A 16,814-nucleotide genomic window follows, 5' to 3' on the forward strand; every position below is an offset into this window, starting at 1 on the left:
TCTCTTCGGGTCCTGCAGAGGGGGAGAGAGGGACGGAGGATGCGGATATACGGAGGAGAAGAGCGTATTTTCTCGGGGTGTCGAAGCTGGGCAATGCACACTTCCTTTTGACCTCTCTTCATCGCCGCTCCGTTGTCGTCACGGCCAACACCCCTTCACTGGCACGGACGGTGGCGTGCGCGATTCCCCCCCCCCAAACACACACAAAAAAAAGAATTTTAATGCGTCTTTTCCTTCAAATGTGTGTGTGTGTGTGTCTGTGTCTCCTGCCCTCCGCGCCACCGCTCGCTCTTTAAACCGCCTCTTCTCTATACCCTCTCCACAACCCCCGACACATGGGTGGCACACGCACGCAACTCAGTCTTTTTACTCACAGCCCCCTCATCCTCCCCTCCCCTCCCCTTTTCCACCGGCCATTTCGTACACGTCGCTTCGACTTCTTCTTCCTGCCTTTCTCCCTCTCTCTCTTCTCTTTGCCTCACACACACCTGCACGCTCTTCTCCAGAGTGTGTGTATAGTGTGTGGTGAGTGTACTTCCCCAGGCCCCTCACGCACGCTCGCTTCTTTTTTTTCTCTCCCTTTCGCCCTGTTCCCAAACGCTCTGCTCGCCACGCCCCCCCTCCCCCATCTCATCCCCTCCGCCACGCGCGCGTACTCCTGTCCCACCCCACACCGCAACGCTTTCCTCGCTCCTGGCACGCGTGCTCGTGCAGCAAAATGAGCTGCTGTGGCTGCGGGTGCGTGTCGACGTCGCAGGTCGGCATCATCGAGAACTGTGGCAAGTTCGACCGCACTGCGGATCCGGGCTGCTTCTGCTTGCTTCCGTGCGTCGAGTCGGTGCGCGGTGTCGTCTCGCTCAAGGTTGCCATTGCGACTGTTCGCGTCGAGACAAAAACACGCGACAACGCCGTCGTCAACATAGAGACCCGGTTGCACTACAAAGTCATCGCTGAGCGCGCCGAGGATGCCTTTTACCGCTTCTCGAACCCCTCAGAGCAGATCGCGAGCTTCGCCGCCAGCATTGTGCGTGGCGAGGTGCCGAAGTACACCTTGGACGAATTGTTCCTCATGTCGGACGATATCAAGAAGGTGGTCAGTGCCGAGTTGACCGAGAAGCTGTGCTCCTTTGGCTTCTCCCTGGAGAGCACACTGCTCACCCGCATCGAGCCGAGCGGAAGCGTCAAGATGGCGATTTCTCAGACGCAAATCAACGCTTACCGCCGCACGGCAGCTGAGCACGAATCGGAGCTGAACAAGATTTTGGCGGTGAAGGCGGCCGAGGCAGACTACGAAGAGAAGCGGCTCTCCGGTGTGGGCCTCGCTTTAGAGCGCCAGGCGATTATGAAGGGCCTGAAGAGCAGCATCGAGTCCTTTGTGAACACCGTCCCGGGCATGTCCGCGAAGGATGTCATCACACTGCTCTTGCTCAATCAGTACTTCGACGCGATGAAGGAGGTGGGCTCTGGAAGAGATAACCAACTCATCCTTATGCCCAACACGGGTGGCGCTGGCCACGACCTCATGGCTGATCTCGTGGCGGCACAGGCTGGGGCAGCCAGGATGACATGATAAGGAGCTGCTGGCAAACACAGCGGGCGCGGCAAGAGTGCAATCGAAGACGCGAGCGAAAGCGGTAGTGTGTGTTGCAGGGGGGAGGGGGTAGCGGTTGTCGAGAGGGTAAGAGGAGGATGAGGTGTGTGGGAGGAGGACCGAGGGAGGAGGGAGGGAGGGGGGCTCATGCGCAGATGGAAGCGCCCATACCTTTCGAATCCCTCAGCCATCCGCATATATGCGAGCCGCGCAACTGTCAGCCCCACGCACGCGCACGTGCGCGACGAGGGATGCGTTGCGCGAGGAGAGCTCCGAATTCGCCTCTCCCCACCCCCCACCGCCCACCGCCCATGTTGGGGTTGCCCCACCGACACCACAGGAAATGAAGCAGAAAGACAACGATAGCAGCGATAGTTCGCGTGAGGAAAGTGGCCAGTCAAGCCCCTGGACAGCCCCCGGCGTTTATAAAGCACGTCCGCCGCCTTCTCTCACTCGATCATGCCTCCTTCCCTTCCCCTCACCTTCTTTTTGTTGTTGTTGGCTCAAGCGCTGTCTGCGCGCGCACGCCCTAGAGAAGAGCGTGCAGCGGCGCGCCGCTCTTCATCGAGGCCTGCTCATTGTAAAGACTCTTGACGCGGTGGCCGTAATGTGAGAGCAGCTACGACAGAGGAAGGAAAAGAGAGCTGGGCTGAGCTCTCTGCATCCGTCTGGGCCTGTCAGTCCCTCTCGATGGGGCGGGCGTATGTGCATGCGCGTCGTCAGACCATTCGCTATCGCCTTTGTATTTCTTTCGTTCGGCATGTCTTTGGCGCCGTCGTTCTCTCACCCTTTTTTCTCGTCGCTGTGGTTGTTGCCATTTTCCGCCTCTCTCTCTCTCCCTCTCTGTGCATCCGACACACACACATACTGTTGGAGTCATCGCTGTCTTCTGCCCCTTTCCAGCATCCTCCTCCCCCCACCCCCTCCATCACGCCCTCCGCCACTCACCATCTGTCCGCCACTGCCCTTTCTCCCTCTCACGTCCCTTGGCTGCGTTGCCCCTCATCTTGCACGCCTGCGTCCCTCCTCGTCAAGGTCGCCTCGCGTTCTCGGAGGTGCCTCTCTGCCCGATGTGCGTGCGATGCGGAACAAGACCGCCAAGAGGAAACGAAGGCGTCGACGTGAGGGCATCGAGAAGCGGTGGGAAGGCGCTCGGCACCTTTTTTGGGGGGTGCTCGTTTCGTTGTGCCCACCCCTTCGAGGTCGTCCCCAGCGTCCTTCCGCATGAGCTGCCTCTCCTGCCCCCTCTCTGACTTTGTCGCTGAAACAGGCATCAAGCGCGCATGTGCATGCTACGTTCCAGTCTGCCCCATCACTCCCTCTCTGCTGTATTCTAGCGTGCTCCAGCTGTGGCGCGCTTGTCTGCCCGGCATCGAGCCTAGACGCCCGCGCATGCGCTGTCTCCGTGCAGTAGCAGCAGCAGCCGTACCCCCTTCGCCCTCGTGCAGCTCACCTCTGGTACCCTCGCGCACACACAACTGCCGCCGTCTACCCGTCTCCCCCTTCCTCCCCCTGCGCCCCTCTCCGACACTGGCCACACTTCAAACAGGTCCCCACCGCCACCACCACGAGCCATCCAGCAGCGCTGAGTCCAAGCGAAAGACACACTTGCACGCACACGGAACTGTATTCTTGTGCCCAGCGTCCCATCCTCTCGTCTACCCCTCAAGATGGTCTTCCGCCCTCTTGCTGGTTGCCGCCCCTGGCTGCAGGCGGCGCCGCTGGGCCTGCGAGAGCTGCTTGTCCCACCCTTCAAGTGGCTGTTCATCATCACAACGCTGGACGTCTTCGAGGCTACTACTGACGCATCGGCGCAGTCGCCCGTCAGTGAGGTGAATAGTGTTGTCGACACTTACCTCTATACCGGCGGCGACGCCATGGAGCCGCAGAGCGATGTACTGCCGTGGGAAGCGCCGCCACACCATCAGAATAAGGTGTGCCGCCTGGTACAGCAGCTCGCTGGACCACTGTTTCGAGTGCTGCCATGGGACCTGGACCCTGTGGTCCAACCCGCTGTCGTCTCCACTACCCCGTCGCGGAGATCCCCTCTGTTGCTCTCAGCGCTGCCTCCTCGTCGTGTGTTCCTTGCAGAAAGCACGCACTTCCCGGGTCGCGGGTGTGTTGTGAAGCTGCTTCCCCCTTCGAGGAATAGAATGGGCAGAGGAGGCGCGGATGTGATCTCGAGCGCCACGGACCCGTCCGCCCCTGACACTCCCGCGCACACCCCACGGTGGTCCCCGCACTGCCCTGCTAAGGAGCCCGCGGTATCAGCGGAGGTGGACACACTCCTTCGCCTTCGCACTCCTGTCTCGCAGTGGCAAGACCACCATGAAATGCGCAGGCAGGGAGAGTTTGGGGTGCACCCCAACATTGTCACCCTCCTTGGCGTCGTCGCGGCCGAGGAGAGGGTGTGCTGCTGCCAGTACGCCAGCTGCAGCGAAGTGCGGGTAGCCCCAGCGTCGATGGGAAGCAGGGCGACTCTTTCGAAGTGCAGCGCGCCTGCGCGGGCGTCCCCGCATCAGGTACGCGCAGTGCTCCTGGAGTACGTCTCTGGAGGGGCGTGGTGCGATTTCCTCGACACCTACGGCGCGTTCGTAACGCCACTGTGCGTCATGCGCTGGTTTATGGACGTCGTGGCTGGCCTGGCATATCTCCACCGCCACGGCGTCGTGCACGGCAACCTCACGCCGGCGAACATCCTCGTGCGGCTCATCGCTGTCGGGCCGCGCGGAGTTTTCGAAGCCGCGAGCAACCCTGCACAGGAGTACGACTCTGTGAGGCCGCTGCTCGAGTTCCTGGTGCCAGAGGCAGGCGTCGCCGACGCCACAGGCGCCAACGGCCCTGCTGTGCAGAGTCAGGAACTGATTGTGTCAGCGCTGCTGGAGAAGACGCAGCTGGTGCTCAGCGGGTTCCGCTGTGCGAAATGGATAAACAGCGACGATGGCCTCTGTTCTGTGGCGCACGCTGGGGAGGTGAGAACGGGTCAACCTCAAGAGTACCACGAAGACGCGGCGGACGTGCGCTCTGCAGCTGCTGATTTGTGGAACGCAGCCCTTGCGTTCTACCTGCTCCTTATCGGCGGCGCGAATGCCGTGGCTCGCGGGCGGGATGCAGTGGCGACGCGTGAGGCTGGTGCGGAGGTGGCCGGCACCCAAGCGCATTTCCCCGACGGCGCCGCAGCCCCGCTGCTACGTCTCGCGGGCATGACGCTCCCCCAAGAAATGTCGCCGGGCCCCGCACAGAGGGCAGGCGGTAGGGGCGAGCACGCTTCTGAAGCCGAGCCTCGCCCTGCGTCTCAAACGGCAGCGCAGATGCGCCCACTGTGGGCAGCACTGCCCGTTCGTTTTCTCGAGCTCCTGGACAAGATCCTGCACAGCCACGGAGACCCGACGCAAATGCCGACGGCGGCAGAAGCGGCGCTCCTCATGGATCAGATAATGGCCTCGCCGCTGACGCTGCAGCGGTGCAACGTCCACCTCGTCCCCCAGCCCGCATGGCTGCTGGAGCAACTGCTGAACCACCTTCAGAGCTCATCGGATGACGCCTTTGTGTGTCGCCCGATGGCCTGTATGCCACTGGGGCGCGCGCTGGAGGATGCGGATACTTGCATGCTGAGCCTGCGTTTCAGTAGCGACGCAAGTGATGCGAGTCCGCGGTGGCTGCTGCTGAACACCTGGCGAACGCGCCTGCTGGAGCTCGAGCGCATACTTTTGCAGCCAGCGGAGGTTCTTGCAGAGTGGGCCGCAGTGGACGACGGTGTGCTGCTGTTGGTACATGCGCTGATGTGGATGTCGCAGCATCGATTCGGCACTCGTCAGCGGGCACTGCAGCGCGCTGACGCTGTGGCTCTCCTGGTTACAGTCGTCCGAAGCGCCTTGGCGGAAGTGCCATCCGCCCACGGCGAGCAGCGCGGCAGACGTTCAGGCCCCTCAGCTGGCTTTGGCTACTCCTTTCGGCTCGGCGTCGCGCAGTGCATCGCGTTGGGGCAGCCGCTACAGCCCCTGAGTTATCTCATCAGCCCCGCTATCATGACGGTCTTCCTACACTTTCAGCGCACCCCCAGCGAACGATGGACCCGCCACTGGCACGGATTCATGCGGCGCTGAGTAGACCCGAGCCCCTCCCTCCCCTTCTTCTTCCCTTCGCCTCTGTGCCTCGTCTGACACGCCGCGGACTGGGTTGTCTTCGCACACACAGAGACAGAGAAGAGTGTCTGTCTGTCTGTCTGTGTGTACGCGGGTGCGTGCGTTAGATGCGTGCACTCTCTGCTTCACATTCTTGTAACATACATATATATATATATTTATTTATTTATTTATTTATTTATTTTTTGCCGTTCGTATGTGCATTCGGGTAAACATCCTTTAATGGCGCCATCCGCTACTCAAATTGCGCCCGCGGTCGCGCGCGTCTCCTACTCTCCCTCGCTCCCCCTCCCCTTTTTTCTACTCGCCCTCTCGCCTTCCCCCCCCCCCGACCTAGCCTTCTTGTATCCGTGCCCGCGGTGCTCAGAAGAAGGACTTAAACTGATGGAGGTACACACGCCGCTGCTCGCCTGTGTCGCCCCGCCGACCCACACACATGCACACACCTCCTCCGGCTTTCCTTCACTCTCTCCGCCCTCCGCATTTTCTGAGATAATGTACGCAAACTTTTCAAGCAGTCACCTCCCCCTCCCCTCCACACACGCACACACCCTCACCCACCCACCCGCCCCCCCCCATCCCACGAGCATGCGCGCATGCATTACGACTGGTTTTATTGTGGGTTGGATCGTCATCTCTGCCTTTCCCACGCGCTCATCTATTTTTCTCTCTCACACTTGTGTGTGTGCACACACCACTCGACCCGCTGATATTCCCCATCCACTCACCTTCGCTGGATTAGTGGTGGAGACGCGAGGCCACGACCCTCTTTTGTTTCTCGGCGCGCGCGTGCGCAACGTCTTTGCTCCTCGACACCAAAGATACTGTGACACCGAGTGCCTTTTTCCCCTCTGCTCTCTGTGGATTTCCCATGCTTTCACGTCTGCCGCTTGGTTGGTGTCTGCTCGCTTCGTACGTCATCCTCTATTCTCGGCACACACACGCACACACGCTCATATAACTATAAATAAATATATATATATATACGCACAGACCCCTCCCCTTCCCGCTCTGACTTCTTTTCCCCCACCTCCTCTTCTTGTTGATTGGATGCAGGCGGTGAGGGCGGTGCCGTCTCATGGAATGGACGGCGGCGAGGTAGAGGCAGGGAGAGAGGGTGCGAGTGTGTGTTTGTGTGTGTGTGTGTCGTCGTTTCTGTTTGCCGCACACGCCTGTGCTGCGGGCTCTTCTCTTCGCATGTGATACCGGCCATCGCTGTCGCACATGCCCGAGCAGAAATCGCTTCTGTTTTCGCTTCTGCCTATCCGCTCCCCGTACGCTGAACGTGGGATACGTCATCGAGCAGCTCTCATACAAACACACACACACGCCCACCCCCTTTTCGTATCTGCTCTTCCCTTCCCTTCCCGCATTTCTCTTCTTGGTTGCCGGCACAGGCGCCACCACTGCAGCAGCAGCCTCTCCGATGGTCCTTTTTTTTGTACCCTCTCCGTTCTACAGCAGAAGCCAAAAACGTCTCTGAGGGACCCCGCGCATGCGCATGCACAGACCACCCACAGTCCCGGGAGCCTTCGGTGCGTCGCCTCCCCCCTCTTCCACCGCGGCCACAGTGCCTCTCCCGTGTTGCACTTGCTTGCATCCTCCACCCTTCACCCTCCCCTCTCTCCTCCTCCCCACCCCCACTAATCCAAAGCCGCAGAGACGATCGCTTGTTCTCGCATGCTCCCCCACCCCGAGAACCTATAGACGCACACCACCCTTCTCCTTCCCCACATCGTCCGCACACTGAACACTACATAGACATCATTCACACTCGCTCGCACAGACGCACGCATACACACAGGCACACGCACACACGAATCCACGGCATACATGCATACACACGTGCACACGCAGCTGCGCGCGCAACTCAAGCTTTCAGCTCCTGAGAAGTGGGGCTCTTTAGCTTTTCTCCTTTAATCCCTCTCTCCTCTTGCCAACCTCCACTGCGCGTGCGGGCGGGCCATGGAGGCAGCAAAGGCGGGAGGCGGTCATCTCGGTAGCGATGCCACCAGTGGGGACTTCACGTACGCCGAGTACTGGCATGCACTGATGGCAGCAGCCGAGCGCGCAGGGCAGGCTCGTCACGCAGACGGCCCCCACGATCCTAGGCCTTCTTCGACAAGCCCCACACCCACCCCACCCCCATCGCGTCGCGCGCACCCGAGTCACCTGACAGCACCCAGTGTGTACCGTCTCCATCTCGCCCTCACACCAAGCCCCCGCAGAGCGGCGCGGCTACCTGTACCGCAGCCACAGCAGCAGGAGCCTCCGCATGTGAAACGGACGTCAAGACAAGTTGGAGACGGACAGGTAGGAGAGTGGATTGAGAGGGTGGTGCCGACGGGAAAAGAAATGCGCGCTGGGCCCTCGGCCTCTCCGCGATCAACGCTCGACATCGCGGACCACCTCAGCGACGGGGGCGCGGGTGCCGTCAGGTCGATGGGCTTGACACATGCGCAACAGGAATGCGCAGCAGTCACCCGTGGAGCTCCTATCGCGGGGAGCATCTTCGAAGATGAGAGCGAACGACTTGCTCCATCAGATGACAAGGATCTCGTGGACTCGCCTCGACAGCACTACACCAGAGCAGATAATGCCTCAGCCCTGCACGCATCCCCGCTCACTGCAGCAGGAGAGCCAGTGGATTCTGCATTCCTCTATACCCCCGATGCCCTCATCGTGAAGGCGGCGCAGTGCTATGAGCAATGGCGGCAGTGCCTCGTGAAAAGCAGCGTAGACGACAACGCCGACGCTGACGGCCATTCAGCGTGGGGGCGCGATGACAGTGACAGAGGCAGCTCTACAGAAGAGAATGACCGAGTGTGCGCGGCTGTGCGCGGGATCAGGCTCCCCGACAGCCCTGCGCGGGAGGAAGCGGGGACACCCTATGCCGTGGCGCCAAACGAAGCGACCAGCGCGCTGTCGCCTACACCGGCTGATGACAAGAGCTGCTTACTCTCTTCACACCGAAGCCGATCCCGCCCTAATGCGAGCCTATTCTTCTCCCCGGCGTGCACGCGCGGAAAGGAATGCCCCTCTGGCACCAATGGCACCCACTCCCGTATTCACAGTCTGGAGGCGACAGCGCACGGCCTAACAAGCGGAAGACGAGAGGGAATCGGCGACACAGGCTCAACCATCACGGCGCCAGCGGAGTTGCAGTCGCTGTCCACGTGGATGCGTACGCCCCTCGTATCGAAGGCCACATCTCCGCACGTCGCCTCAACGACTCCCACTGCCCGCTATCGCATCCGCAGGCTGGACGAAGAGGCAGCGGATCCAGTCACAGTCGAAAGCGGCCCAGAGATGCGTGTAGAGGGGCACGGGGCCGGCTCTCAAGGCACTCGACTGCCTCCACAGCAGCGCCTACATCAGCCCTCTTTGGTACAGACGTGCCCCTGCCCTCGTCAGCAAGCCGGAATGCACGCAGGCGTCGCTACAAGCTCAGGCCGTTACGAGCCAGTACACAGAAAATACATGCGCGAAGACGTACGCATTGTCGATGAAGCCGCGGGCTCGTTGCAGAGCCCCACCTTGACCGAGGCAGACGTGAGCGATGCACACAGCGCGGCGCCGCTCAGCTTGGTTTACCGCCGTCTCTTCACCGACGAGGGCGAAGACAGTGATGGCGGGGTCGCGAGTCAGTGCGGTGTCGCTGGGGTGTGTCATCGCGAGAGAGACGGCGCGGCGAGCTCGCATCGGGCTCTCGACGGGCGCGCACCTTGCCTTCGCGAAGGAGGGGATGGGCAGTCGCCTTCGGATGCACCTGACACCTCTTACGAATGTCAGCACGGGACGACGGCCGTAGCGATCAGCGACGCGGCCGGCAGATTAACCGCTTGGACTGAAGGCGATCAGCTTTGTGAAACCGTGATCGAGCTCAGTAGCAGCGGCAGTGCTTGTAGCGATCCTGTGGAAGGGGTAGACCTCATCGAAGACGAGATCGCATCGCACTTTGAAGTTGGCCTTGACCAACGAATGCGAGCAGTTCGCGGTGCAGCGTCTCTCAACGGAAACGGAAGCAGCCGGATCTTTCGAAGCGCTTCTCACCTCTCCTTACCGTCTTCGGCGGGATCAACCATCCGAGACAAGCGCGATGGCGGGGCTCGCGCAGAGCTGACGGACAGCGGAGTGCACACTAATCTAGCCGCCACCGCGGGGCCATTGCCCTGCCGTGACCATCCTTTGTGGCGCAAGCACCACGCCATTGTGTCGATGCAGTATGCATCGCAGCTGCTACCCAGTGAACAGGCCAATGATGAGCTGCTGCTCTTCCTCTGCTGGGCGCAGGAGAAGGCGGAGTGGAAACATCGATGGCGGCAGTACCATCACAGCGGCCACGACATTGGGTCGTCGGAGACGGTGTTCGGGGCAAGTGTGCTTGAGGAAGGCCAGCATATGCCTTGCGTGGTGTCCGAGGTATACAAGCTCGCTTACGCCGCGGCACGGCGTGGCAGATGGGCCCGTGGCCCTCCGTCGCAGGCGCCCCAAGATGATGCCGGCAGCACCACCGAGCGAGGCGCGGCTGTAGGCGCCGTACTGGCAAGGTTTTCCTCTGCCCAGGCAACGGCCACATCTTGCCAGCAGAGGCCGCACATACCTCACCCAGGAGTGTTTGTCGCTGCTCCCGTGTGGGGCAGCGAGGCGGCGCTGTCCCCACCACCAGCACAGGAGGTGGAGTGGACGCTGACACCGTCCGCCGCGCCGTCACGATTCGTAGAGTGGATTGCGACGGAGGTGGACCCCTATGATGGTCTCCTCTTCTCTCCTCTGTAGTTGCAGCCACCCGCCTCCAGGCAACTACCGCGCGAGCTCTCCATGACGCTGGAGCGGCATCAAGAGGGAGCTTTTCTCCTCCGCCTTTGTCGCCTTCACTGCTCTCGAGCGCCTTCGCCCCCTGTGCGTCAAGTACAGGGGTGAGAGGTAGCCGGAATCGGCTTTGGCGTGGCGCTCGTCGGCGAGCTTGTCCATATTTTTTTCCCGGTGCCTCTCGGCTCACCAGCGGCAGAAAGGCCGCATCGAGACCATGGACAGCGCGATGCGTGTCGGTAGCGTAGGGCGGCACACTCGAAGGCCGCTCCAGTGGCGGCGCATATTGGGAGGCAACCAGCAACGTCAGCCGCGTACAGATTTGTGCGATGAGTGTGACGCGGATCGAGGCTGTAGTCATGGACCTTTTAGGCAGGCGAAGGCCAGGCTCTCTGGGGCAGAGTGGAGGTCGAGGCAACGGCGGACGTGAACGGCCTCGCACCATATGGAACCGAAGAGGAAGGGAAGGGGGCCGACGCGTCCGCCAAGGAGAGGGCGCCTCACGTGGGAGACGCGGTCGTGTGCCCACAGGGCCGGGCCATGGATCAGCATTCTCCTCTCCTCCCCAAGCTGACTAACCAACCGCGTCAGCAACCACCACCCCCTCGATCTCGCAGCAGCACATCCATCGGCTGCACAAACTGAAAACGGTGCCAGCAGAGCTATTCGGGGTCGCCATGGCGCCGGCCGTCGTCACGTTGGCGAACGGGATTCGTGGGGCGAAGAATGCTACGTGCTCCAAGCGTACGGTGCTGGCCTACCCTCCACCGAAATCAACACACATGCACGCGTACTCTACGAGTAATGTGCCCGACAACGGAAGCGCAGGGGCGTATTCATGAGGTACCCGAGGTCGCTACGGGTGCGGTCCTTCACCAATCCAGTGAACACACAGCGGCAGTGCGAAGCCGCCCTCGTGCAGAGAAGCGGCGGCGCCAGGCAAGACGCAGGCAGTCCGCGCCTTTTCTGCGGGACTCAGGAAACGGGCAAGCTGATCGAAGTTTGCTCTTCGCCTGATCCCTCCTCTCACCGAGTGCTCCGCATCACCGATGCAGGTGGAGATACAGCGGAAGAGAAGGTGCAGCTCGATTGGTGAGGCTCACCGGTAGTCTTCCTCCTCCCCCTCTCTCGCTCAGCAGCTTTCCCCCATTTCAAAACGTTAAAGTGCTGGGGATAACGCGTATACAAGAAGAGGAGCTAAGCGTCGCTGCTATGGGCAATCCATGGGCGACTCTTGCTCGAAGGGAACCTCTAGAGAACGACGGAGCCGCCTCGTGTCCGCTCACGCAGGCATACGGCCCCTATGCGCCTTCCTCCACCTGCCCACTCTTTCCTCCTCCCAACTTGGTTCGTCCCGCATCCTCCTCCCTTTCTTTCGCTTCGGCGGATCAAGGTCGCGCTGTGTACAGCGCCCTCCAACCGACGATCTCCAGCGTACATACAAACTTTGGAAAGAGCAGACGCGCACCTCCTAACCTGCGCTCGGCTCACTCTCTCACTCACTATCTTCTTGTGTCTTCTCTGTCCCCCACCCCCACCCCGTACGTGCGTGTGTGTGCGCGACTGACTCCGACGCGTTTGGAGCGGCTGTCACCGCCATCGAGACGTGCATCCTTCGCCCGCACCGCTGCTGCTGTTACTGCCATATGGTCAAAGGCCATTAGTGAGTGCGCAAGTGTGTGTGTGTGTATGTGTGTATGCGTCCGCTCGTCTATCCCCTGCGTTGAAGGCTTATCGGTACACCGGTCGACTGAAGTGGCCATTGAACAGGCAACCCTCTGTGCGTTCTGGCGGCCTCACAGGACTCCCCCACCACCACCACCACCTCAGCGATGTTCGGGCGTCGTGTCTTTGCCAGCGCGCCGCTGCCGCGTCATATGTGGGTGAAGATGCACGTTCAGAGTGCAGCCCAGGCGCAGCGCAGGCTACCCTCCCTCGCCCCTCTTGCCGCTTTAGAGGGAAAGCACAGCATCTTCTGCTCCGGGCTTGCCTTCAACGTGCTGTGTCGCAGCAGTGCCTCGCTCGGCGGGGAAGAGGGTCTGGTAAGTCAAGATGGGAAGCTCGTCTCGGCCGAGGTCGCGCCAGCGTGCGCAGGGTGGTGCGGTCAGGCGCTTCGCTCGGCCATGCCTCCGATGCAGCACCCGGCATTTCACTCTCCGCGCACCGCGTGCCCCATCAGGCAGACAAAAATGCGGCGCTGATGTTTGTAGCCCACGCAACGACAGGTGTGAAAGCGCTCCCCACGGCGTGACTTCTCCGCGGAGCAGGGGGGCACCCTCTCACTGCCGCGAACCCGCTTTTCCTGCGTGGATGCGAGAAACGAAGGAAAGAGAGCGGCAGCGAGCACATCGTCGTCGCGTGTGCGTGTCTGCCGTTTTTCCGCATCGGATTTGTCTCTCTCCGAATCGCACTCTCCCTTTGGGCAGAGACGGCGGAGGGCGGGGAAGAGTGGAGGAGAGGGGGGAGGGGCGCTGCCGTTGTCCCCCTATTCGACGCTCCGCCGTCTCAGAATGGATGCCAATTTGGAGGCCTGATGAGTTGTTCTTCGTGTCTGATCGCCGTCTTCACAGTGCCGGCAAATGGGTGGGGGAGGGAGAGGAGGCAGAGCGGCGGTCCACAGGAGGACCGCGGAGACGAGGAGTGCACGCAGCACCGCCGACCTCCTTCCGCCGTGCATGGCTACCCTGAGCTTCTCGCCGGTTGGCAAGGCTCAACTACTCCCTCGGCCCTCTCTCGCCGCGCAGCCGTTCGCTTTTTCTGACTTATATTTCCCTTCGCGTAACTCGAAATTGCGCACGCACGCACGTGTGTGTGTGTGTATAGCAGTGGTGGAACAGACACGCTTTATACGTAAGGGACTTGGCCTGTCCCTGCCCAGTGAAGGAAAGAGGAGACACACACACATTCGTGCGTCGGATCTCAGGGGGTCCACCACCCCAGTCTATGTGCGAAAGAGGAGAGGAGGAGGAGAGCCCAGGAAGCCCTTCCTCCCCCCGCTCAAGCCCTATCCTTCACCAGCGCCGAACCGCTTCTGGCAGTGGCAGGGCCAAGCACCCGCATAGCAGGGGAGGCCAAAGCGATTCATCGCGGCCCATGCCGGCGCGACTCGAGCGTGCCTCGCCCGGCGTTCGCTCTGCCCGCGGATGCGTGGGGACTCTGAGTGGGACCACTGAGCCGGCGCACTGCCGTGACTGTGGTCTGCCCGGCCGCTTCACAGCACTTCGCGGTGGAGAGGCGTTTGGACGTGTGTGCACAACGGCATGGGAGGGGGGCGGAAGCATGTTGCTCTATCGATATGCAAGCCGAAGATGCTCCCCCTTCACGCCGGTAACAGCCTCCCTCATCCGGGCTCCACCGCCCCTCCCCTCGGCCGATGGCCGCCAGAGCCGGCTGTCAGCACAGGCTCAGCATACCCGTTAGCCTTCCGTTTCGCGTGCGCTCGATCGACTTCGCCAAAACTTTGCACCGCCCTCCCGCCCTTTTTGTATGCCCGTCGCCCTATCAGGCCCCCCTCCTCCTCACGTGCGCACACGACACGAATGATTGCTGTGCTATACGCCTGCTTTGGTCCTGCGTCTCTCAGCTTCGCTTGCAAGCGGATAGCCGCGCCGTTTCCCTGACGTACGTGCCGTGTAGCAGCTGTCTGCTTACCGCTTATCCCGAGCTTGCTCCTCTCCACGCACCAGCGCGCTCGCATGCGGTAGCCGGCGCACATCTTCATCCACCACCACCCCTCCTCTCTCCTCATCGGTAACCCCCATTAGCCGAAGGGGAAGCTGGAGCGGCCTGAAAGTACACCAGTCGCCCAATTGTGCGATTCAAGATGCCCAACCAGCAATGGGACAACTCCCTCTCGCCCCCTCCATCGCCCGCTTCCACTAAGCCGAGAAGCTTCCCTCTCACCCTGCGCTTACTGAGCCCGACCACGGAGCTGGAGATCGGGGCCGCCAACTACCACAGCGTTTACCCTCGCCTGTGCTCGATCGAGTACCTCGTGGCCGCCGCAACGTGTGTGAGCATTCAGCTTTACGGCTTCGTGGTGCTCCAATCGTTCTGCAGCAAGAACTTCTTCCAGTATCGATCAGGCATCGGGGAGCCGAGCGCCTTTTTTCGGCGCATGGGCGCCAAGGGCTACGATGGCGGCATTGACAATCAGTGGGTTGGCTTCGTCGCCAACTACAAGAACTTTGTCGGTGTTGCCGTACTGCTCGCCAGCTTTTCTCGGCTCTACCGAGCGCTGCTGACCTTCCTAGCGGCGTCTCCCTCCTCCCTCTCCCATGACACCGCCGCCTCCGCATCGCTCGCCCCTCGCGCCAAGAGGGCAGAGGTTCTGGACGACCGCGTACAGGCATGGATGCCGAGGAACTGGCTGGGTAAGCTGCGCTCCTGCCTGCGCGCTCTCGCCTCACCCTCCGCGGCGCTGAAGGGGGGGACGGCGTCTCCGCCGTGGTGTTGGGTCCTGCCTACCTTTTACTGTATTGTAGGCCTCGTCTTCGTGGCCCTTGTGCACGGTCCGCACTTTTTCCTCCCGCTGATCATCGTCGTCGCGAACTACGTCATCTTCTCGCGACTGCAGCGCTGGTGCCCCTACTGGCTCTTCATGGCAATCATGTGGATCACGCACGTCACTGCCCTGTACGTGATCGAGATCAAAGAGGGGTTCGAGGAGACGTACTGGCTGCAGTACTACTTTACATCGAGTGCGTCCAGCTCGAGAAATGTACTGGGTTATGCTCTGCAGCCTCATTGGAGGCAGCGCATGCGGTGGTACGTGGCGTACCGCATGACGGCGCTGCGCCTCATAGCCTTCAACTACGACCTGTGGGAGGCCACGCACGCCGCCGCTGGCGCGCGTGAGCGTGCCATTGGGAGACACGACACCACCTGCCTGGAGTGCGCGCAGCTGCGCGAGCAGAATGCAACGGCGGCGGCCGAGCTGCCCGCGGAGGCACTGCGCTGCTACAAGTTCCGCACCGAGTACGCGCGCGACACCGCCGACTACAACTTCGTGAACTACGCCGCCTACGTGCTGTTCCCACCACTGTACCTTGCGGGGCCAATGTCGTCCTTCAACGCGTTCGTGTCGTACATGCGCGTGCCGAGCACGTCGATGCCGCTGCGCAAGATGGCAATGTACGCGTTCGGCATCCTTCGCATCTACGTGACGGCGTACACCCTGCTGCATTTTGTGTACATACCGTGTCTCTCCACGTACACGCTCACGATCCTGAAGATGACCTTGCCGGAGCAGGCGCACTTTGTGTTTCTCATGCTGGCCTACTTGTGGCTTAAGTTCAGTCTTATCTGGAAGTCGTCGCGTCTCTTCGCCATGCTGAGCGGCATCGAAGTGCCGGAAGACATGCGGCGCTGCTTCGCCAACACACTGACAGTGCGCGACTTCTGGCGCGACTGGCACGCCTCCTTCAATCTCTGGATCGTGCGGTACATGTACATACCCATGGGTGGCCGCAGCCGCGTCGCGCTATCGGTGCCGCCCATCTTCCTGTTTATTGCCGTGTGGCACGACCCGGCGCTGCACCTGATCAAGTGGGCGACATGCATCGCCGTGATATTCGTGGTGGAGCTGGGTGTAAGCGAGTGGTTTGGGTCGGCCGAGGCGGCGTTCCACCGCGAGATGGCCGCCGAGGCGCTGACCGTCACAGCTGATGATGCGTCGCGAGGCAGCAGCCTCGCTAGCAGCGCTCCGCGTCGTGGTCTGCTGGCCTGCCTGGCGAGATTCTCTGCACGCCGCCTGAGCCCGCGCGTCCGATCGTGGCTGTACCGCCAACTTCGAGCGGTCGCTGGCCTGTGCTCAGTGCTGGGACTGATCATTGCCAACTCGGTGGGCTTCTCCATGCAAAACTCCGAGGCGACCGTGGTGAAGCGCGGCCCAACGGTGGCGTCGGTGGATGCGGATGAATTCATTGCACGGGCGTTTCGCAGCTTCACTCCCCTCTTCACACTTGGTCTCCTTGCTTTCCTGCTTGCTTTGTCGGCGCTGGCGGTGATGGACCGCGACATGGCTCGCCAGCAGGCATCACGGTCGAAGTTGCTGTACAGATTGAGGTAACAGCGGCGGCGGCGGCGGCGGGCAGGGCTCAGTTGACACGGCGCTTCTCTTCTGCGTTGGCGTGTCCCCCCCCCGCCACCCGCCTCCCTCTGTTTCTTTCTCTCTGTGCGAAGAGTGTCGATGGCGCCACATCAGCACTTGGGCCTCTTTTGTTTTCGCGTTGGGGCTTTTTTTATGTCCCTCTTGTGCCTAATAA

At 61.4% G+C, this 16,814-nt stretch overlaps 3 protein-coding genes across 3 annotated transcripts; all 3 read left to right on the forward strand.

Moving 5' to 3' along the window:
* Positions 1–718: 718 nt before the first annotated feature.
* On the forward strand, positions 719–1,570 carry LSCM1_06309 (uncharacterized protein; the record flags this gene model as incomplete). Its single annotated transcript, XM_067323740.1, has 1 exon — positions 719–1,570. One exon carries the CDS (start codon positions 719–721, stop codon positions 1,568–1,570), a length of 852 nt encoding a protein of 283 aa, XP_067179369.1.
* Positions 1,571–3,261: 1,691 nt separating this feature from the next.
* LSCM1_06310 (uncharacterized protein) lies at positions 3,262–5,697 on the forward strand (the record flags this gene model as incomplete). The annotated part of the gene is made up of 1 exon (XM_067323741.1): positions 3,262–5,697. One exon carries the CDS (start codon positions 3,262–3,264, stop codon positions 5,695–5,697), a length of 2,436 nt encoding a protein of 811 aa, XP_067179370.1.
* A 2,394-nt stretch (positions 5,698–8,091) lies between these two features.
* Positions 8,092–10,515, forward strand: LSCM1_06311 (uncharacterized protein; the record flags this gene model as incomplete). Its single annotated transcript, XM_067323742.1, has 1 exon — positions 8,092–10,515. One exon carries the CDS (start codon positions 8,092–8,094, stop codon positions 10,513–10,515), a length of 2,424 nt encoding a protein of 807 aa, XP_067179371.1.
* Positions 10,516–16,814: the final 6,299 nt, after the last annotated feature.

This window comes from Leishmania martiniquensis, chromosome 19, assembly GCF_017916325.1.
Source record: "Leishmania martiniquensis isolate LSCM1 chromosome 19, whole genome shotgun sequence".
Taxonomy (NCBI): Eukaryota; Euglenozoa; class Kinetoplastea; order Trypanosomatida; family Trypanosomatidae; genus Leishmania; species Leishmania martiniquensis.